Source organism: Diaporthe citri (assembly GCF_014595645.1).
Source record: "Diaporthe citri strain NFHF-8-4 chromosome Unknown scaffold_2, whole genome shotgun sequence".
Classification (NCBI taxonomy): domain Eukaryota; kingdom Fungi; phylum Ascomycota; class Sordariomycetes; order Diaporthales; family Diaporthaceae; genus Diaporthe; species Diaporthe citri.
In genome coordinates this window covers 1,460,547-1,482,879 of record NW_025064847.1, presented here as the reverse complement: position 1 = coordinate 1,482,879, position 22,333 = coordinate 1,460,547, and the positions used below count along the sequence as shown (strand labels likewise).

At 55.0% G+C, this 22,333-nt stretch overlaps 5 protein-coding genes across 5 annotated transcripts; 2 read left to right on the top strand and 3 right to left on the bottom strand.

The window, feature by feature from the left end:
• On the top strand, positions 1 to 2,924 carry INS49_006037 (uncharacterized protein; the record flags this gene model as incomplete). The annotated part of the gene is made up of 4 exons (XM_043166812.1): positions 1 to 116; positions 1,591 to 2,521; positions 2,643 to 2,696; positions 2,778 to 2,924. 4 exons carry the CDS (start codon positions 1 to 3, stop codon positions 2,922 to 2,924), a joined length of 1,248 nt encoding a protein of 415 aa, XP_043027956.1.
• A 6,204-nt stretch (positions 2,925 to 9,128) lies between these two features.
• Positions 9,129 to 10,478, bottom strand: INS49_006036 (uncharacterized protein; the record flags this gene model as incomplete). Its single annotated transcript, XM_043166811.1, has 1 exon — positions 9,129 to 10,478. The coding sequence occupies one exon, from the start codon at positions 10,476 to 10,478 to the stop codon at positions 9,129 to 9,131; it is 1,350 nt and encodes a 449-aa protein (XP_043027955.1).
• Positions 10,479 to 14,080: 3,602 nt separating this feature from the next.
• Positions 14,081 to 15,483, top strand: INS49_006035 (uncharacterized protein; the record flags this gene model as incomplete). The annotated part of the gene is made up of 5 exons (XM_043166810.1): positions 14,081 to 14,603; positions 14,666 to 14,723; positions 14,813 to 14,827; positions 14,899 to 15,118; positions 15,211 to 15,483. 5 exons carry the CDS (start codon positions 14,081 to 14,083, stop codon positions 15,481 to 15,483), a joined length of 1,089 nt encoding a protein of 362 aa, XP_043027954.1.
• Positions 15,484 to 16,653: 1,170 nt separating this feature from the next.
• Positions 16,654 to 18,609, bottom strand: INS49_006034 (uncharacterized protein; the record flags this gene model as incomplete). Its single annotated transcript, XM_043166809.1, has 3 exons — positions 16,654 to 17,123; positions 17,198 to 17,878; positions 17,940 to 18,609. The coding sequence occupies 3 exons, from the start codon at positions 18,607 to 18,609 to the stop codon at positions 16,654 to 16,656; spliced, it is 1,821 nt and encodes a 606-aa protein (XP_043027953.1).
• Positions 18,610 to 19,905: 1,296 nt separating this feature from the next.
• INS49_006033 (uncharacterized protein) lies at positions 19,906 to 21,684 on the bottom strand (the record flags this gene model as incomplete). The annotated part of the gene is made up of 2 exons (XM_043166808.1): positions 19,906 to 21,432; positions 21,505 to 21,684. The coding sequence occupies 2 exons, from the start codon at positions 21,682 to 21,684 to the stop codon at positions 19,906 to 19,908; spliced, it is 1,707 nt and encodes a 568-aa protein (XP_043027952.1).
• Between the last annotated feature and the right edge of the window lie 649 nt (positions 21,685 to 22,333).

Below are 22,333 nucleotides of genomic sequence, written 5' to 3'. Positions count from 1 at the left end.
ATGTCGTCTCCTCCCGCATCTGGATTTGTCGGTCTCTTCCGGCGCATCATTACGGCATCGGCGTCTGAGATTGCGGGCCTGGGCAGTGCGGCGCAACTTTCGGGCCTGTGTTCTCAGTAGGCAAGCTCGACGTTCCTGCTGCTTGGACACATATGGTTGACTATTAACAAATCCCCACAGAAACGACATGAGGCCGCTGTGAACTACCAACTATGTGCGCCTATGTGACCCGTGTCACCCTCGACTCGGCCAGCTCCTTGACATTTGCGCTTCGGCAATCTGGGTCACTAATTCTTCGGTTGCAACGACCCTGCAGTGCACCTCGCCCTATGGCGTTTGAGAACCGCGCTTTCTCTGATGTCTGATATAGGGCCCCCAGTCGAGATATACCCCATCCTCCGGTGCAGAACAACGGAAGCTCTGACTTCCATAATCGCCGCTGCCCTGTTTCTCCATCATCAGAGACCCCGCTTCGCCTTGGAACAGGGTGCCAGCAAAGTACCTTGGGCTCTCTGCCGTACTCTCGAGTACCTTCACGCCCTGTTGTTCATCCCCTCCCACGCACAGAAAAGAGCAGCGGAGTCCCCTGTCGGCTCTCGCCTCCCTCGCGGGTTCGGGGGCCATTTTCCACAGTCACAGCCTCTCCAAGCAGGCCCGATCGTTGTCTGGAGCTTGATCCTCGCGCTCGCGTGCACTGGCCGTCCTGCTGCCTCGTTTGTTCGCGGCTCTCTCTCTGTCTCCCACACCGTGGGCGGGAGCGCTGGTACTCCTCCAACCCATGCTACCACAATACCACTCTCCCCTTGTTTTGGCTTAGTGTGCTGGAGAACCTCGAGGGAAGGGGGCCCCTGTCCATCAGTCTGGAGCCTGTCGACGGAGTACCATTGTATTCCCGTTGCATCACGCCTCGATGCCGGGGTCTCGTTTCTATACCCAGTGGGTAAGGCCATGGCATAAGATCCCCAAATTATGCTACCGTCCCTGCTCAGCAGAGGTAAATCAAGTCTCCGCACCATCTCAGGAACAGTACCTGTTTCGCACATGGCTGGCCGACCGCATGTCTGCTCTACCGTTGGCCTGCAGAGAGCCTTAAAGAAGGTACCTCCCCTCGGCATCCACACCTTGCTAGACTTTTACCCTTCCACACGACACCAAACATCAGACGACAAAAAAGTCCTCACAACGTGTCTATATTATCTCTCCCTAGCCCGACGGTTTTTTTGCCGTCGAGTATAAGAACCACACCCTCACTGGAAAATTCCAGACAGTCTCGTTGAAGGGATGTTGGTCTGGTGGCTGTGAGCTGTCGAGGGATGCCATCGAGTCACTACCACCACCGCCGAGGTATCTGACGCCAAACTCCAAGGAAGCTTTAATAGCCAACCACGTCAATTTCCCGATTTGTACTCAACACACCTCTCGGTGACAGCCGCCACTACTCCTCCTCCATCACCTTGCCGTCGACACATGAACTCGGTTGCTGTCTTACCATCAACGGCGCAACCACTGCACAGTCCGCGGCGGGTACCATCGACAGCGAGGCGTGATCCGCGCCTACTAAGCAGCAGACTCACCCCCAAACTACCCAAGGCAGCCCTACGGGGCTCCAGTCAGACAAATTCTTTCCATCCAGATTCCGGCTCCCGGCCAGGGCGGTTCGCTCTGGCGGACCCCATGCGGCGGAGACACGCTGGCGGGCAACTACCGAATAGGAGGGGACTACAATGTCGACTACTCACCACAGGACTCGCATCCGGGCGACCAGAGCCAACAGCCTCATGGGTACAGCTCGCAGCATCACCGGCCATCCATCCATCACACGGGCCCCTCGATCCTCCATGAGAGTCCAACAGAGCCGCACTATACGACCATGCAGCAGCAGCAGCAGCATCATCACCACCAGTCTGCACACCGACCGCTTCCGGTCCTCATGGACCCGGGGCAGTTGGGAGGGCACCCAGGAGCGCATCGGCAGTCCTATCCTGGGCCTTCGCATTTTGGCGGGCCCGGTCCATCTCCGCACTCAGTAGTCGCTCCTCTTTATCCGTCTATGGCCCCAGGTCCAAGCCCTGGCGTCAAGCGTTCCAGGCCGGACGACCTTGATCTGTCAGTACATGGCATGCCGGACCTTGAACAAGGAGACATGGATTCGATGCAGCAGACCCCTCTTGGTGCCGCCTATGCCCAAGCCGCGGGAGGGTCGTCCCACCCGACCCATCACCATCACCGTCTTCCAGATACGGGACCGCCTTCGAAACTGATGCGTCGAGACGAAAATCTGGGAGGAGGTGCTCCTAGCGTTGTGGGACAAGAGGGAATGCCAGAACCAGCACCGAGGCCAAGGGGACCTAAACTCAAGTTTACACCCGAGGATGATCAGCTGCTCATAGACTTGAAGGAAAACAAAAGCCTCACGTGGAAGCAAATCGCCGACTTCTTTCCCGGACGCTCCAGCGGCACGCTTCAGGTTCGATACTGCACAAAACTCAAGGCCAAGACAACGCAATGGACGGACGAGACGGTAAGTGCCGGTTACATATTCACTCCGCATCTGCACAGTCTTTTGCGCCGTTTTACTTGGCTTCTAAAAAGAGGCAGCGGTTGTGGTTGGGAGTCAGCAATGCTAATACCTTCGCACGCAGGATTTGAAGCTTCGTACTGCTCTCCAGGATTATGAGAACGAGAAGTGGCGCATCGTAGCGAATAAAGTTGGCACCGGCTTTACTCCCGCTGCATGTCGAGAGAGAGCTGCGCAGCTCATTGACGAGAACTTATAGCAATCAGCGTCCTCTCCAGGAGTCTCGGCTCCTGAAGGGGACACAAGCGTCTACTCTCAGCCACACGCTGAGTCTTCGAATCCTGTCTACACCCACCAGCCTGCTCAGCCATCGAATACGGTCTACACGCAGCATCTCCAGCAGTAGCGGGGGACCGGCTGCGTAGGAAGCGCCAAGAGTGCCGGCAACAATCACAACGCATCTGTCACCAGCCGACTGTTGGCTGAACTTCCTACCATCTCGCGACAATCAGTGTGTCAAGGGTGTTATCTCTTATTATGCTACTGCATTGTCGGCGCGTATTACACGTTACGGGTGTTGGGTCACCCACACCAAACCGAAGGGGCCCCGTCCGTCGAAACGAGTGCAAGACCATTGTCAGTCTTCAGGATTACACCTTGGCTTGTGGTTCTAACGACTGTGGAGGGCTTTCTCAACATCAACAACGATTTTTCCATGTCTTCATATCAGCTAGGAGGAGCAAGCTCAGACGGAATATAATGTTAAGAGATACCCGATCCTTGTGGATAACTTGCCCTACATTTTTCGATTTGTGGGGTTTTTCTTTGTTATACTTTCCCACGCTTTCACCACGATAGATTGGCAGCTTTCACGGTTCATTTGGGCCTTTCAGGGCAGACACGTATACACGGGGGAAGGGTCGGCTTGGTATACGCGTCACGGCCCGTCTAACGATACATTCGGCAGCTCTCTCGGGCAACTCTACGATTCTTCAGCAGCAACGACGCATCGACGATTTGCTTGCTGATTCCGGGCTGGCGCCGGGCTGGACCTCATCCTCCCCTGGACGTCAGTAATGTTTGGAATTGTGGGAATTATGCGGCCGAGCAGGGATGAGGTTTTGACGACTTCACCAGGGGGGGGGGGCTGTCCTTTTCGGTTAAAATACCACTTTTGCACATCTTGTAAGGCGTCAGGAAAATCATAAAGGTCGGGACAGGGATTGCAAGAGCAACACCATTGTTGGCCTGGAGATTGGCATCTTCGCAAGGCACATACTTGGACATATCATCACCACCGTGTGTTTTCTTTGTTCGAGCTCCTCTGCTTCTACCACATACATATTCTCACCCGTGGATGAGTACATAATCCTTAAAATGGTTTAAACATGCATCTGTTGAATTTGCCCTTGATCTTCCTGGCTCTGTGTAACTCATCTATGTAGAATTCAAGTTACAATGCTTGCCAGGACCCTGGAGCTCATATTTGAAAATACGAGGACAGATCAATGTGCCATTTTGGGAAGATTGTGGTATATCGTAGCCCGCCCGGCACCCACCAGGCATGTAACCAACAGGCAGTGCTGCAGCCACAGGTGGCGGGCAACAAACCAGGTGTGGAGTGTTGCCGATCGCCTCGTGTGAATTCACAAAAAAGAAAATGGAACGGCCTAGGAATGCCTCGATGCCTTGCTCTTCGCAGCATTCCTTCAGATCATTTCCACAGGGGGCTGGCGGGAGGGAGCAAGGACTGATCGTCGGGCCTCTTCCCCGTTTTCCTCTCTCGGCCGGACTCCCTTCTTCGCCAGCCTGTTCTGCCCGTCAGCCCGTCCGTCCCATCGAACGCGCCACACACGCACACACGCACACACACACACACCAAGGGCGTTCCCACCGTGCCATGCCGTCACCGTCAAAAAATGAGGTGACACATACCAGGGCAACCAAACTTGGTCGAAGCCAAGGCTTGCACTCCCCCTGTCTCCCTTCTCCCCGCTCGCACCAACCAGACACCCCCCATCCCCCCCCCCACCTCGTCCTCCTATCCGTGGCCACCCGTTCCAGAGAAATGGGCAACAGAGTACCGAACCGACATGTCGGGCCTTGTCACCCGTGTGACCTCCCGCCCGGCCCTGTTTCCAAATGTCTACCAGATGTGATGTAGCTTAATGATCTCAATTTATTTAGGGTTGCCGAAAGGCTGAACCGGCCGCCCTTCTGGCCTGCCCTCCCTTCTATCTACCGTGGTATGGATGCGACGGCGTTTTTCCCTCGGAAAGGAGGGAAAGGAAGAAAGAAAAAGACTTTGACGCACGGATGGGGGGGAGGGGGTATTGCGCGGTCATCAGGTGAGGACGGATACTTTTTCGGTACCAGGGCGACTTGGTTCCGAGGTGGCGAGGGTACATCCGAGCAATAATGCTACCATATTTGCAGACGGCGCGGTCCTTCGCGGATGATTCCTTTTCCCTCTTCTCTGCCTCTTAGAGAGGGAACAGACAGAGGCAGAGAAATAAAGAAAGTCTGTCATCATCAAGGAGTGTTTGCAGAGGAACTGCGGCGGGAAAGCACGGCGTTCGCCGTGAAAAAAGTCAGTTTGCAGATACCAGATCTTATGCGACCCACGGTTCAAAGCGTATCTTCCACGGGAGAGATTGCCGATCGACCGCTCCTCGTCGCGACAGCATAGAAAACATGCCGAAGCTTGGGACGAAGGGGCACGCACGTCTACCTGCCACTACTCATCTGATCTGCTGCGTGCGTCTCAAGAGCGTACTGCAACCCTTCGCGCGCAAGCGCGGGACCCCCTCGCCCATTGCTGTGGTGATGCCGTTCTGTAGGCTTGGGCAGGCAGCGTACTGTACCACCGTGACATGGTATTGAGTGTGCGTGCGCGCGTGCGTGCATGAGAGACATCGTGCATATGCAGCTGCGCGCTACCCTCCTCCCCCCCCCAAGCGATGGGTACAATCGAGGCAGCGAACCCCTGATGCCCCTCGATACGCGGCGTACCCAGCGAGGCGTTGATACATCGAGAGTTACCGTAGGCACAGGCAATCATACGTGGGATGTGATGTAGAAAGTCTCCGCTTCGGCCGCGACAGTGTCGAGGAACACCCTACGTGGTATTGCTCCCACGGTAGGACGAGCCGGCTGGATTTGGCATGTCGACTTGACGGCACCAGAAATCGGGTCGTGTGTGGCTAGCGCCCGGCAGGGACAGACAGAGACAGCAGGAAAAGGGCCGGGGGTGGTTTGGCGTGTCGATGCCAACCCCCGGCGGTTTTCATTGGTTCCCGGCCTCCGGCGTCGCCGGGTTTCTTGTCCTGCAGGACGCTGGACAGTCACCTGGGCGCCGCGGCGGGCGTTGGCGCCGCATGAAAGGACGAGCCGTGAGGCGCGGGAGCCAGCTTCCAGATGCGCGAGCCACACTGCAGCCGCTCCCACCCACGCAGTCGCGCCCGCTGGCGCTCCAATGGGCTCCGGGGCTATGAGTTGTCAAGACGTGACTCGAAGCGTGCCCACGTGGTGTCGCGTTGCCGCACCACAGCTGACAGAGCTGTGCTACAGCTCGACAGCCCTCAACATGAAACACGCGTGCCCAGCTACGTGGGCGGTCCAGACCTGCCGAAACCCCCTGTGATGGGGTGGGACTCTCGATGATGGGTGCGTCTGCAACTGCCGTGCGTGTGGTTCGACGACATGTCGCGGGGTTTCGATGCAGTCAGGATCTCCTTGTCGCTGTTATGCTGCACGAGGCCTTGACCGGGAACCCTCCCACGGTAACGAGAGTACTGTGTAAAACCCTGGGCACACAAGGCCCACTGCGGTCTTTGGGGCCTCGCCCGTCGACACAGGCGATTGCCAGGCCTGGGCCTTCACCATCGATCCGCCTCTGGTCGCCTGGATGTGATAAGGCTTGCCTTAAGTCGAGTATCGGCGCGAGCTCCTGCAGCCATCTAGGCCCGCGGTGCCTCAGCACAATAGGCCGCAAGCTCGCAGCTGCGGGGTGAGCTGCAGGAGGAGCTGCAGGGCCAAGGTTACCTCGGGATATGTGTGAGATCGTGGGCATCGAAACAGGTTGAGCACGCGAGTCAGCTCGAGACCTGCCGAAGGAGCACGTTGCGTCGTGATCGCGAAAGCTGGTGGTGACGGGGGTTCCTTCCGACCAGGTGAAGAAAAAAAGCAAATGTTCGGCACAAGCTGCCAGCAGCCAGTGGCCAGCGGATAGACCTTCTTGACCCGGTCGATCCGCCGTTGTTGCTAACCCCGGTCGGCCATGGGCAGTGCGGGATGTTGCACTGACGGGGACATTGAAGCTTATCTGCGCCTTACCTACTTGATCAGCTCCCAAATCTCGGTGTGCTCCACGTATGTATTGGACTGCGTCTTGGCCGTTGTTGGGCACTTCTCCATCCCCCAAGGTCCCCCAAGGTGATACACTGTGGTTGGGGGAAGAGCTCGCTCTGTGGTTCTGGTCACTTTACTTGTTTCCTTTAGCCCACAGCAGCATTGACTTGATAAAGATCAGTTGGGTCGGCCACAACAGCTTCTTCTTTGGCATGCCCTCCTCTTATGGCTCTCCAGTCTTGCAAGACAAGATGGGTGACTGCCAACTGGCTGGAGTTAAATCCCCACGGCCATTGCCGCGATCTGCAGGAGCCCTCCGGGATCATCTGCCAGCTAGCCGACAGATGCTTGCGCCAGGCCTTCCGCCGTGGAGTCGGTCTTTGCTTCTCTTGGGTGGTGCCCGAGAGCTGAGGTGCGCTGACTGGCTAGCATCAAGATGAGTTGGTCGCCCTGCCAAGGACGAAAGCTTTTGGTCATTTGTCCCATTCTTTATCGACTGCAATCCTCCGGAATATCGAAGCTGGGAAATCTCCGACGCGGCCGGCCCAGGCCTGGGGTCAGGCGGCCCACAAAGTGACCGTCTGTCAAGCCTGCTCAAGCGAGAACGGGTCGCGACATCCCTACTGTGCCTGGTGCCCTCTGGCCGGCCAATCGGGGATTTGTGACCATCTGCCAGGCTCCAGCTACCCAGCTTTTTTGTTGGAGCCCAGCTTAAGACGCATGCCTGACCGGGCCACCCAAGTACTCGTTGCTTGGCTCATGTACCAGCCTTGTACTGCCTAGCTTCGAGGTACATGTACCTCTGCTGAGGTCGTGCGCGGGACCCTGACAAAGGGATGGAAGCGTATGGGAATGCAACGCTGCGCAGTGTCTGAGCGAAATGTTGTCGGACTGAACAACTCGACATGGGTAGGTTGCCGCTGTAGACGGAGATGAGCTGCTAGGCTCTCGAGTCTTTCGAATCATCAGACGGACCTTGATTTAACGGATCCTGCCTGTGTAGAAATACACCACTCTCGGCTTTGCGCATTTACCCCAAGCCCGGGCGACAACCTTCGACGACGACAGGGTCCAGTCTGGTACCATCGTGCAAATCGAAATTTTGTACGAAGTCAGTCACCGTGAGCGCATGCTAGAGTTCACACCGGTTGCTAATCGCAGGTTCCAGCACTGTCCCAAGTGCGTCGGTTTCGTTACTTTCTAATTGGTTCAGTACCCAGTTTCGGCCTGGGGTGAAGATCGCGCGATTTGGCATGCGCCGCTATTGCACGAGACGACTGCTGCTGACCATCTACCGCGTAGCTCCTGGAGAACGCGCCTGAAACACGCCGTAATTCACCCAAGACATGCGAGTGAAGAAAGTGCATCCAATCAACCGTGTCTTGCGAAGGCGCGCCTCAGGTTTGGGCTGGAACGGCTTGGTGCGCGATATGCGCCAACCACCACCAGAGGCGACCAAGAAGAGGCGTTGGAAGGCATTGTGGAGCCTTCTGTACGTGCAGGGAGCAGAGATTCCTCTTCCGACCGCGCCAGTGGATCAGACTTTCCAGATGTGGTGGCCGGGACGAATAGTTGCAGCTGGTGCACTGCAATAACAGCTGCTTTATACACGTATAAAAGGGCGATTTATAGGGGCTATACGTCGCTCGGTTAAGACACACCGAACACCTGTAGGACTGGACAAGAGCACCGAAAGCTCAGCAGCCGCTACTGTAACAAGAATGATCCGAGCCGACAATATACATGTCCATGCGCTTCGATGATCTGACTGGGCGGTTTGTGGGGGGCCGATGGAGGCATCGAGGTAGTGCAGCCATCAGACGCGAGATGGGGAGAGCGGTGTGCCAGCGTCTGCGCGAGCTGCTCAAGGCCTCCGAAAGGATCAATCGGAGCGCAAGTTGGTATTCGAAGCGGGCCCCCTCCTCTCCAAACTGTTGGTACCGAAATGCTAGTTGTGCCTCTGGGGCAAGGCTCGCGGCTATGCACGCAAAGCTGCAAAGCCGGCCCTTGGAGCCATGCTTTGCCAGGTGCGAACTCGGTTGGCTTCCCGGATCCTGTGTGAGCCAACATGAGTTTCATCAGTATCATGGCACCATCATAACGAAGTCGAAGAGTTGGCCGGGTAAGATTCGGCCGGATGCCAATGCTGCGATGAACTGTCCAGGCTGAGGAGCTCATCCCTGAAGCCGTTTCCAATGCCTTGTTTCCCGTCTCGATCTTGACACGCTTCGATTAATGCGGTTGTATTAATAATTCTCTATCAACGCCGCAGAAGCACATGTCTGCCAAGCTCGGCCTTATCGAGCTTCACTCTCTGTTCTACCAGACCGATCACGATCTTGTGACTGCTGACGTCTAGGCCCTGGTCTAGCATTTCGGCTGTTTCAACCAGCCAGCCGTTGAATTCTCCGATTTCAGTCTGCTTGCCGGCTTCGATGTCTTGAAACATAGAGCTCTTGTTGTGCTTGACTTTCTCTCCGACCTGATGTAACATTTCTCGCAGCCTCGTGGCAGAGAGACGCTGTGTCAAGGCTTCTTCAGACGCGTCGTCACCCTGTAGGATCGGCGTGCTACTCTCGTGTCTCACCAGGGCCTGGAGTACATTGCTTGTTTCGTTCAGGAGTGCATCCATGATCTTGACAACCTCGCCGTCCTTATCGGCAAACAGGTCGCCATTCTTGACACGTAGAATCGCGCTGAGTGGATTAAGGATTGAGTTAATGACAAGCTTCTCCAACTGGAGTAACCATAGTTGGGGTTTCGATACCGCTCGCGCTGCAAGATGCGGGGCCTTGGTGATCATCTCGGTAAGATAGCTGGCCTTTTCTGGGTGCTTCTCGCTCGAGCACACAGGGCCGATCGTGATGTCAGCCGGGGCAGCGTGGACGCTCTTGAAAGGCCCTTCAGAGTAGACGCCATGCATGGTCACTCCATGCAACCAATTTGGATGTTGGCCGCCTGGATAGCGATGGTCGTTGTAAGGAGGGCCGTGAGGAGGCCATAGTCTGTTCACCCCGTTCTGGACAAACAGCACGTTGGATGAGCTGCCCAGATATCGACGCAGAGAGTCGAGCTGTGGCATGGCATCTGGCGCCTTGGTTGCAACTATCAGATTGCCGAGCCGGTCTCCATCGGCAATTTCTCTCACGGGACCAATGGTCGGCTTTTCCGTGGTCCACCATTCTATGTCGAGGTTGGATACGCGCTCTGGTGTGCCATACCGAGTGATCTCGATCCCGGGGTCGGTTGCCCAATGCTCAAGGAGGCTACGTCGGTGAACAACAATTGTGATGGGAGGTGGATTCGAAAGCTGCGCAAGACACGCCGCGTAAAGGCGCCCGAGGTTACCCACACCCAGGACGTAGATACGACGCTGCTCAGTGTCGCTTCGACTGTGGACCCTCTGATTCTCAGGTGACTTCGTCCTCTTGTTGTTCTCCAGGTTCTCCAAAGTCCAGGCGAAAGGTCTGGGCGGGCTCGTTGCGTCGTCAAGGACTGACTGTAGCCATGGCGGCCTTTCATGTGGAGCACCAGTTGACCGCTGGGACAAATGACGGGCCGCCATCCGTCTTGAGCCTAGCTGTGCCCTGACGATCTTCGGAAAGGGCATGGTCTTGAGTTGCTGTGTGATTGATGCCCCTGGCCTTCTGTCGTTGACTACCCTGACCACATCGACGGGCTATAAATGAAAATGGTAGGCCAAGATGAGGTGCAGTGTGACTCACATAACTAGCGTCTAATTGAGTGGGTTTGAGGTCAAAGGTTGCAAAGTCGGATTAGGTGCCCTGTTGTTTGATGATTGTCGTGACGTCCTGTTCTGGAGGTGAGGAGCATGCCCTCCCCGTCCGCACGTGGTGAACCGTGCACCGGTACGTACCTACTGGGCACTTTTCACCACTTGCTTGCACACAGTCTGTGTTTCCTCCTGGAACAGATTCTCCCCAACATGTCCAATGATTCTGAATCAATTTAGGGGTCTGGGAAAATACAGATTGAGATTCAAGGTGGAACACAAACGTCAACATTCAGAGCGTGGCCGTCTCGAAGCTATCCAATTCTCCCCATGATATGGCAGCCTTGACGTCTTGGCTTGTCAATAACCTAGAGGAGGTGCTTTCTGGCATTACAATTGTACAGAAGTGTAGAATAGATAATGGAGAAAGCTCTGGTGTACATGCGATTGTTACATGTCCTCTCAGGATGGACTGTTACCATGTTATGACGGCCTTTGGGATTTACCAGTAGGAGCAAACTCGCTGTCTTTCTCACGGTACACGCGGTCTGCATTATTCTGTCCACGATTCGGAAAGACTCGGAGCACCGAATGATCGCAATCTGTGGTGAGGCAAGTTATCCTCACTGCGTGCTGCTACGGCCCCTGGCACTACAATCAGCCCTGACAATGTTCAAAATCACTCCTTCATATCATTGACATTGTATTGCCTCCCTAGATTTCGAATGCTACAGATGATTTCTATGCATCTAGGTCAAGGTCTCTAGGTGAAAATCCCAAGTCGGTCTGGCTGTCGAAGTCCGTGAGCGCCTGCTAACGAAATAGCTGAGGCAAACGGACAAGCCATATAACCATGCATCATTGAAGTTACCCTGAAACGAATACCATCTGATTAAAGATATTAGGATGAACTGTGCAGTTCAGAAACTGTAGAAGGGCCCACTGGGTCTGGCAAACTTACGATGTTTGTACTCAGAGTGGGCGTGATGGAAAGAATTCTGACTGCAGAAGGGCCCAGAGGGCACCTTTTCCACACGTGCGTACCTCATGTTAACCGTGCCCCCAAGTCACTGCCGAAAAAGCGGTATACTCAGTTCAAGGATGCTTGCACTACTCGTTTTGGAAGGGGCCAAAGAGAGATACGAAAATGAGAGTAGAAGCCACTTCATGACGGGCACACCTGGAGGGTGTCAGTGTGAGAACTACACAGAAGCCAGCTACTTGTCTCGTTTGAAAGCTATCTAGGTATTGAAATTCAGGGAAACGTAGTCTCTAGTGTAAACCAGGCTTTGCAGGGTCTTGGAACTCCTTTCAGGCGAGAGACATCCCGTTCTGTGGTTTTTCGAACAGTACGCACTCACGTGCGAAATGCGCTTCAGCTGAAGCCCGGCAATTCTACATTATTTTCAGATGTGGAGAACATATCGGAAGGCGCGATGTGGCTACCAGGTAGCTAGCAGTGCATTGAGTAGTGCCATTTGGGGGATCCACGGGGAGTTGAATATCACGGGAGACTGGTCTTTGAGGTTCTTTTCTCTCTTTGATGGTTTTATCCGTCCATTTTCAAATGTATACACACAATTGTGAATCCTGTCTTATACTGGGGGCGTCCGCTGATTTATCAAGGATCGCTGCTCTCCGGTTTCGCACTTGAGAATTACAGATATCGGAAAGCCCCAAGCCCGAGTGGGTCAGTGACACACAGTGGTTTCTAAGGTCAGAGACTTGTGTTTCTTAAGAATGGTATGTTGATACTAGAACTACTGCAAAGGGAAAACTTGACGTGCTTGGGCGAAATAGGATTTGTTGGACTGATGCGAGTAGCACATGCAGCTCCCGACCTTCCTGTGCACGTAATCAAGTTAAGAACTAATGGTGCTGACAGCCTTTCAAAAAACTGTCTAGGTATTTCGTTGCAACGGAAGAGGCACAGTAGGGCTCTTACCCTAGTGTAGGTGCTGTGCTGTCAGACAGACCGCTCTACGGCTGGAAACCTGGTCCATTGTTGACACCAAACTTACACCGTATGGGGCCAAAGTTCTGTTTGGTATCTTTCTGTTCTTGGTCATAAATGATAAAAGTATTCGTATTTGCAAGAGGTCTGGTCAGATGGCCTCCATGCTCCGGAACTTGAAACGGTCAAATTGGTGAGTCGCTCAGCGGAGCGCAACGCCAACGAACTTCAGGAAAGCTTTAAGAAAGCACGTGGCTAAGGAGATAGAAGCATGTTTAAATAAGCATGTGCGGCTTTAAGATGGAATAGAATAAATGTCAGAGTGCTCTAGGTAGAGACAGCTTCAAGACATCCATCTTATACCGAAGCCTACGGCCCACCGTGATGACAGTGACCTGACTTGGGCACAAAGTTTCCACAACAACGTTAACGTTGCGGATCCCGAGCTCGAGACATTTAGATTATTGGAAGATGGTGAGTGTCCTAGAGGCTGAATGCTTCTAATGTCAGCGCAAGGAAGGAGCGCAAGACACAGGTAGATAGGTCGAAAGGGTGGATCCCTCATCCAGGTTGGGCGCAAAGCGACAATGGACGTATTTTCCACGTCATCTTGGATCTTTCTGAGGACCAAATTACTGCAGTTGATGACACTGCAGCTCTCTGTCACGTTGAATTGAGATTCTGAACGAATACCCCCAGTCAATCTGTGAACACGTTCAGTCGTGGAAAGTCTTTGCATTTTTCTCTTACTCCTGATAGACCCGTGCAGTAACAAGCTGTCATTTCTGAATACGCCGGTTCTTCTTAGGGTAGATATGATGCTTGATCAGTTATCCTGTCCAGATTCTAAGGGACCAAAAGACATTGACTCATTCAGACGATCATATCGATCGCTTATACATCCAAGGCGTTGGCTCTGTCGAGTATCCAAAACTCCTACCAATGAACTAGAACTGAACCACAAGTCGAAACAGTTAGGAAGTTGACCACTAAAATGGCTTATACCGCTGAGAATTATCCTTCTAGAGCTTATCCTACTAAAGGCGCTTCCACTTGATGTCATTTCAATACGGAGACATGCAGGTAAAGCACATGCAGGCGCTGGGTATCCCTGCGAACCGTACAGCATGTGTTCGGACCATACGTGAGTGAGCCGCGAAGGACTCTTGATTTAGTGAGTCTAGATGGCCTGAACTTTATTTGCTGTCTTGAAGTCTTGGGATGATCCATTATTTTCGCCACTGACTCTCCCCAATGATGCCAAGTGGCTGTGTTCTGGCGCTCGGGGTCAAGGCTCGCAGTGTTTCAAGATGGCGGGACGACGTATCAACCGGCTCCGGCTAAGAGCAATGCCACATTGAATGACACTTGAACATTTCATTCCCGTCCGCCAGGAGAACCAAGGACGTCTGCTGAATTCTTGCAGCAGCCAAAAAAAGCAGTTGGTGTCAGTAATCGTCCCGCGGAACAAAACATATCTCATGATCTGACACACGGAAATCTCTCAACACCACCGCGGACGCCGATGATGAGGTTCCCTCCACCCCTCCTCCTGGGCCTGGGCCTCTCCCTCGCGCAGCAAGCACCAGCGGCCTGCAACGGCCACGCCGAGCTCTGCGCCCGGCGCTACAGCAACATCACGCTCGTGGGCTCGCACAACAGCGCCTTTGTGGGCACGGGGCCCGCAGATAATCAGGAGACCGACGTGGCCGCGCAGCTGGCGCAGGGCGTGCGCTTCCTGCAGGCCCAGACGCACCTCGACAACAACACAATCAAGCTCTGCCACACGCTGTGCGCGCTCGAGGACGCGGGCCCGCTCGAGGCCTACCTGGGTGGCGTCAAGGCCTTCCTGGATGCCAACCCGCGCGAGGTCGTCACGCTGCTGATCACCAACCAAGACGGGATGCCTGGGTCGTCATTTGATGCCGTGTTCAGGGCCGCGGGGATCCAGGGGTATGGGTTTGTGCCGGGGAGGAACTTGACCCTGGATCAGTGGCCTACGCTGGGGCAGATGATCGAAAATGGACAACGGCTTGTTGTCTTTATGGGTGCGTGGGAAATCTCGAGGAGAGAGACTGTGCAGGCATCGTGGACTAACTTGGTGCTGCAGACTTCCCGGCTGGAGACCCGGTGCCGTATATTCTCAACGAGTTCGATCCCTATATCATGTAAGTCTCGACTGTCCGCGGAAATGCATGCATAAACATGTCTGCACAGTATTTGGAATATCAGAGGCTAATCTCACTACTGAAAACAGAGAAACCCCATTCGAGTACGTCTGCCGGGCATAGCATCATCCTCAGAGGGATCTGCACCGTGAACTGACATCCTTCTCCCTGACAGCTTCACCGATCCGGCGTTCGCACAATGTTCCATCGACCGACCGCCGGGGGCATCTCCGCAAGGCCGCATGGTCCTCGTGAATCACTTCCTCGACACGAATATCTCGGGAATTCTCATCCCAAACCGTGCGGCCGCAAATGTGACCAACTCGGCCGCGTCCATCACCGCGCAGGCGAACATCTGCGTGGGCCTCTATGGGAGCAAACCGAACTTTATTCTGGTAGGTTAATCTGGGATGCAAATCACACCTCTTCGCGTGTGCCTTCCTTACTCGGTGAGCCGCTGGCTGACATCATGTGTGCGTGTGCACAGCTTGACTGGATGAGCGTCGGCGACGGCATGGCTGTGCAGGCTGCGATGAACGATGTGCCGTTTATCCCTAGCACGACCGTGAGCGGGACGCCAGGTAACGCCGCCTCTTCCCCAGCTGGCAACGGCACGGGGACCGGGGCCGGAACCGGATCTGCGACGCAAACTGCGGCGCCCGGGAGCACATCCTCGCGAGGCGACGGCCGAGCAGCACCATCGGTCCAGATCGCAGCATTGCTTGCTTGTGCCGTCTTGATCCTGGTAGCGGCTGGGTAGGCCTCTGTTGAGCGGATTTGAGGGAGGAACAAACCATGAGATGGTTGAGGCACCTCGCGTCTCAGGACAACATGGCCGCTCGAGTTTCGAGTTTAACAGGTCCGAGGGACGTGCGGGTCACATCGCTAGAGACCAGCCACCGCGGCCTGGTCCTGGACGCCGATGTCCTTCAAGCGAGCGCAAATATCCTCTCCACCTTCCGGTCACCGAGAATACCTCTTCACTTTGCGCTCCCACAGGAATGCCCGCAATCTGCCGGCGCGAGGATAGGCTTTCTGGCAGGGTCATGCTTGCGAATAAGGAGTGCAATCGTCCGCCAGAGAGAAGGGAACCGAGTACCAAAGGCAGGCGGAATAGCCTTCTGTTTGTCTCGAGGAAACACCGACGACAAGCCTTTCTGGTCTCCACAGCCACCGAGGCCATACAGCTTCGAGAGGCCGGTCACAAACACTTACGGTTGACTCAATTTCCAGTTGGATGGTTTCAATTGGACACCTCCACGAGGACAAGCCCAGGACAAACCCAAAATAGGATAACCACGAAAGGGAAAGCCTCAGATGGGATAACTTGGAATGGGATACCGTCTTGTCTAACCTGTTAGTTGGATAGTCTCCAGTTGGATAGTCTCCAGTTGGATAGTCTCCAGTTGGATAGTCTCCAGTGGGATAAGCTCTGGCCTGAGTTGTGCGAGCTGCACCGTACGGAGCGACGACCGACCAGAGTGGACATCCGTGTGGTAAACAAGCCTCATCCAGGCCGGCTAGGGTAACCGAAAGAGGGACAAGGACAACCCTGCACAGGGCCCATACTTTCCGGGAGATCGGCTTGGCACGTCCTTCACATCAGACAAAGTTGATCAGGAGGTGAGATCGTCAAAAGTCTGATTGATGGGTATATCAGGTGACTCGTAATTCTAAAAACGGCGCTCTATACATTAAATCTTTAACCCATTCCTCGGAGGGGGCTCGGAAACTCATGGGCTCTTCAGGATGTCATAACATACCATCCCTACCTCCCTCCCCTTCTAAATGCAACGCCTTACAATGCTGAGGTACCCAAACAATAAAGCCAAAATAATGCAGAACCGCCGTACTGGGGTGGTGAGAGGGGTGCGCGCCTGCCAAATCCACCACGCGAGCCCGCAACACAGAGGTTCACGAACTCGATTCTTCAAGCCTCCGCCTTCTCGTTATCGACCTCCTTGGGCGCAGCTTGCGTCGCCGGGCCCGGGCCCGCGGCGCCGCTCTCGACCCGGCTGAGGCCGCGCGTGCGGCTCTTCCCGGAGGCGCGGCTCATCTTCTTGACCAGCTTCTCCATCCTATCCCCGCGCTCGACCTCCTCCATGGCCTCGTCCTCCGCAAGCTCAGGGTCCTCCTCCTCGGCGCCGACGCGGCCGCGCATCTCCTCGAGGACCCGTGCGGCCTCGGCGGCGAACTTGCACTTGGCCCGGATCTTGGGCCCGTAGACGTAGAAGATGATGGGGAACGGTATGCACGCCACGGAAAGGAAGGCAGGGATCGAGGCTGCCCAGTGGAGGCCGAGGTTCGTGTACATCTGCTTCGTGAAGAGCGGGAAGGCGGCGCCGAAGAGGGACCGCAGGACAGAGTTCGCTGCCAGAACTGAGGCTGCGAAAACGACATCTAAGGTGGAGCAGTGTCAGTACGCTAATGAATGATGGAATATCGACAGCCAGGAGCTGGGCAGCAAAACTTACACGAATCGATGAGGTAGTTCAGCAGTGACAAGAACACCAGGACGATGCCCACCGCGAAGAAGGCACTGCCGACGATAGGGACGATCCAGTGGACGCTGTTTCCGTTGGTCCAGGCGAACCAGAAGAGGCCGACAGGAATGAAAGCTGAGCCCACAATCGCCATAGGCAGGCGAGCCTCGGGGGGAGCCATGCCGTCATGTTCCTCGGCCACCTTTGCGTATCTCACGTTATCGAACATGGCATACGCTACCGCAAACACCATACCAACGGTGATACCCAGGAAAGCGAGACCAGCCTCGCCGGGACCCCACCCCTTGGACGCCTGGAACACGATGGGGAACGCCGGAAACATCATGTACAGAGTACCATAGATGATTGCCATGAAAACACTGGTAAGAAAGACGATAGGCTCCCGGAACAGAAGCATCCACGGCCGGGAGAGGGCGATCTTGAATTGCTGCGCCATCGTGTGGTGCTTCTTGTTGAAGTCCATCTTCGAGACGTACACCTTGCCGGTGAGCTTGGAGAGTTTGGCGGCGCGGATCCGGAGGAGGACTGGGGCGTAGGTCTCGGGGACGAGGAGGGAGCACGCAATCCAGAGGACACCGGTAAAGATGGCCATGAGGCCTTCGATCCACCTCCAGCCCTCAGCCTCGCCAAGAAAGCCGCTCACAATGGGTCCTTCACACACATGATTATTAGCCATGGTAACGGCAGTGAGCTGGCATGCGAAGAAGCTTACCTAGCGATGGGCCCAAGAAAGGGGCAGCTGCGAAGCAAGCCGTCGCGAACCCTCTCTCCTTCTGCGAGAACATATCCGCAATGACACCACCCGAGTTCGTCAGGGGCGACGATCCGAAAGCGCCTGCAAAGAAACGGAGGACGACGAGGCCAGCGAAGGACTTGACGCCAGCAGCACCGGCATTGAACGCCGTCAGAGCCGCATACGTAATGGTGAACAATATCTGCCGGCCGTAAAACTCACTCGCCGGCGCCCAGAGCAGGGGACCAACAGCGAACCCGACGACGAAGAGGGACAGGCCGAGGATGGACAGCTCCTGGGACACCTTGAACTCGGCGATGATGTACGCCAGCCCCCCGGAGAAGGCACTGCTCACGAAAGCGACGGCGAGGGTGGAGATGGCGGTCAGGATCGTCATGCACCACTTCTTGGTTTTTGTCCATTCCTGGGGGTTGTACGGGTCGCATGGCGTGAAGTCGACGGCGTAGGGGCTCTCCTCGGTTCCGTTTCCGGGATATCTCCACTGCAGGGCCTCCCTCGTTACGCCCGCACGGTCGAAGACGATCTTGAAGTGGTTCACGCGCGTCATTCCGGCGTTCTGCGACTGGACGTCGGCCTCAGTCGCGGTGACTGAGCTCTCCAGGGACGTGCTCGATGGTGAGTTCGTCATTTTGGATTCTGGGACCTAGGTTATTGTTCGACGGCGCACCAGGAGGCGGGAGTGAGGCTGGAAGAGGAGGACTGAGCCCATGGCGAGGTAGGAGAGGCCGGCCATTTGATAAAAAACCGTCCCGCTTCCTCCATCGGGTGGTCTGCTTCCTGAGCTCCACACACACCCATTTGGTCGGTTCGCGATTAAGGGGCAGCGGCCGAGATGTCCCCACCCGGGCGCAGTGATTGGTAAGGCAGGGCGATGAAAGTGGGATGCCGAGGTCCTGGTATGGCGGGAAACGACTACCCAATGGCACAACATGGCAGAGCGGCAAATTCCTTGCAGGCTCTGCCCAGAAATATCGGGCCGGACCACGGATCACAGCGTGGTTTCTGACTTACTCTGCGGGTCCCACCACCGCCCTGGCTAAGGTCAAGATGATCAACGCCAAGCTCAGCCGGCTGTGGTACCTCGGCTCACGCCTCTTTCAAAATGAATACTTCATAATCTCGTCCCACCTACTCGGGAATCCAGAAGCTTTTGGGTTCCAAATCCGTGGGGTATCCTGGCTGTGTTTTCTTTGGCTGACAGATTCATCATTTGTGAGCACGGATGGATTTTCGATGAGATCGCGTCTGAAGCCGCCCGGGTGAAGATCTCGAGGCTGGCAGGGGCTCCAGTTTTTTTTTTCAACAGGTGTTGAGAGCCTGTTGTAGACTGGGGCAAACAAAACGTACCTAGGTATTATCTCATAGAACATCCCCCACAATACCTGTGGTTATCCCATAAAATGTTATCCGATAAGACGCTGTCCCGGTCTCCTACATGAAAGTGAGTCCCAGCAATTCTTGACCTAGTATTTGGAATCCCTGCGCTCTGCAATTGCCCAACTGCGCCGGTTTTGCTGGTCGAGGCGTCACACGGAGAACACGGATCATCAGATGACACCCCGTTCTGATGGCACTAGCTTCAAATCCTGCTGATGACGAGGACCAGGCCCATTTCACCGACACAGCCGTTGACAGCTCATCATCATGGCAAAGCCCAGTCCACATTGTCCGCCGGTGAGCTCATGCACAGCTCTGTGAGCACGGGAACATTCGTGTCCACAAGGCCGGTCGTTGGTTGGGAGGGAATTATGACACGGACATTGCACTATTCGGTTTCCGCCTTTTTAGGTCTGTCGTCAGCAACACCGGCAAATTCTGGGATCCGCAGCATTGGTGACGGCTAGGCGAGATTCAATTCGAGCCACTAGACCACGGCTCCGAACGAGCCACCGACGGCCGAGTGGCGGGACGGCCAGATTCCGGCCTAGTCTTCAAAACCACTCCATGAGTCCGACTCATCATCCTCGGTATTCGTCGCTTCAATCCCGTCAATCCCGTGGCCGATGGCATTCGGACTTTGGGATGCTTCCAACGGAATATCGTGGTGGGTCTGGACTTCCTTCTGGCCCTTTTGGTTGGTCGTAGCAGCCTTCCCCTTTTTGGATTTCTTTTTTTTGGTAGGCGGCGGAGAAGACGCGTCAAGGTCAGGGACACGTACAAAGGCAGCCACAAAGAATCCCATGACACCTCTTCCATCGTCCTTGTAAGCGCGTATGCAGGACTCGGCCACCTGCTCATCACCGTCGCAGGCGTCGATTTGCCCCCGGACGGGCCATGCTTTCATCCCGCTGACTTGCGCCTCACGAGGCAAGACGCGCCATCCTCGCCTTTTCCCGACGTCTGACTGTAATGCCTTGAGGACAACCTGCTCATTCTCCTCGGCATGGACGGAGCATGTCGAATATGTGATCTTGCGTGCCGCGGGGAAACTGAATGCGTGTAGTAGCAGCGTCAGCTGGAAAGAGGACAGTGCCTCGAGCCGGGCTTCGAGATCCTTTTCAGAAGAAACAACAGTGGCATTGCCATCATCGTCGATGAGGACGTGCTCTGGGTCCGGATCCTCGACCGGACGCTTTCGCTTCTTGGAAGATAACGCTGCCTTGTTTGATGATTTACCCGCGGGGGAGGCGCCGTCAGCTGTTGGTAAGTGCAATTCTGGCATGTCGTCTCGCCCAACTATACCGCTCCCCGAACAGCTTGGGTCGAGGAGTATTGCTCCAGTGTTGGAAAATCTGGCGTCCAACGGATCGACCTTCAGAAAGTCCTGGCCCTGGTGGATCTGGGTAAAATCATCCGACCCAGCCAACTTGACCATTTTGTCGAGGGTCTTTGCCCTCCTGGCGTCTTTCTCAAAGGCATGTATGCCACCTTCTGGCGGCTCCTGGTCATGACTGTGTGACTTGATGATCGCGGCAGCATGTGTCGTCTTGTTGCCCGGGGCCGCGCATCCATCAATAACGTCTCCTTCAGAGGGTTTTGGATCAAGGAGATAGGCTGGGAAGCAAGAGGCCTTGTCTTGCAGTATGATTTGACCGGATTTGTAGGCAGGGGATCGTGCAAAGTCAAATCTGGGCGAGACAGCCACAAGGTTAGGAATATGCTCGTCGATGTAGATGAGCTTGCCAGTGCCAGTCAGTACTTTTTGTACGGATTCTGCTTTCTGATGGTCCTTGAATGTGGTGGATAGCTGTTTATCGAGAGTTGTCTTGAGGGCGTTGACCCGGATCCAACGGGGATGCTGGCTGTTGGCGTACAGGCTGGCTTCCACCTGCTCCGTGAGAGCATCGACGGCCGAACACTTTCTGCGTATCTTGGCTCGCGTGAACTCGGCGTTAAGGCGAGACTTGTGGCGGTCAATGGTTGCTCTAAGGCCATGCGAGGCTGGTAGGGCAATGCCGCCCTTTGCAAGAAGGAAATCATGCACCAGGAGGAGTGAGAGGACCGGCGTGAGCTGTGTGAGTAGGTCAGCGGGTGCACAGACCAAACAGGCAGAGGGGCTTGCCTTTTTCTCATGTTTCAGTACCTGAGAGTGATCAATGACCTCGGCCAGGACTGCAGACCATTTGCATGTCTCGAGAGCAAGAGCGTAGACCTGGTTTGGCGGCGACTTCAGGTCTTTCTTATTGAAGACTCGGGACCGCAGATTCCCACCTGAAGAGGAGTCTTGCTGCAAGACATACGCAGCCTCATGGTAGAGAGACATGATCAAAATCAAGGCTGGCTGTCACAATCAGTAAGGGATGCCTCGCGGGCCCGGGCCCTTGATATGAGCATTGGTGGTATCTGATCCGCAAGTGTGAGGTGTAGCAAATCTGACGATGATATTGACACTGCCCGAGAGAAAACGCAGCTTCCGCCCCACGGCTCGCGCTAAAAACTTCAAGTATGACAGGGGTCCAACCCCTAGCTTTCAGGGTAGCCAGGTCACCTCTGCCGAAGTGTAGAGCAAACCCTTGCGTATTGCTCTTTGTTTTGATCAATTCTGAAGGGGAAAAAAGGATCTACAATCTTGTAGTTCATGCCTGCTACATTCTGAGGGCTGGACCACAATGGAGAGGGCTGCCACACAAAAATGTGTCAGATGGAATCTGCCCCGCTGTAGCGCACAAGAGATACCACCGCCAAAAAAAGGGCGTTCGGTTTGTTTGTATTGTAAGTCGATGTATACACACTGGCAAATGCCACTTAGACAAGGATACAAGCATCGATCATAAAGTCGTCAGATGAAATACCACACCTGTCCCAGATGCTCAATCCCAGCGCCGTGCACTTTTCTCCTTCACCCAGCCACCCTGCACACTCAGCCATGTCATACATAAACTCCAGTTTCTATCCCAGCCAGTTATACCTAG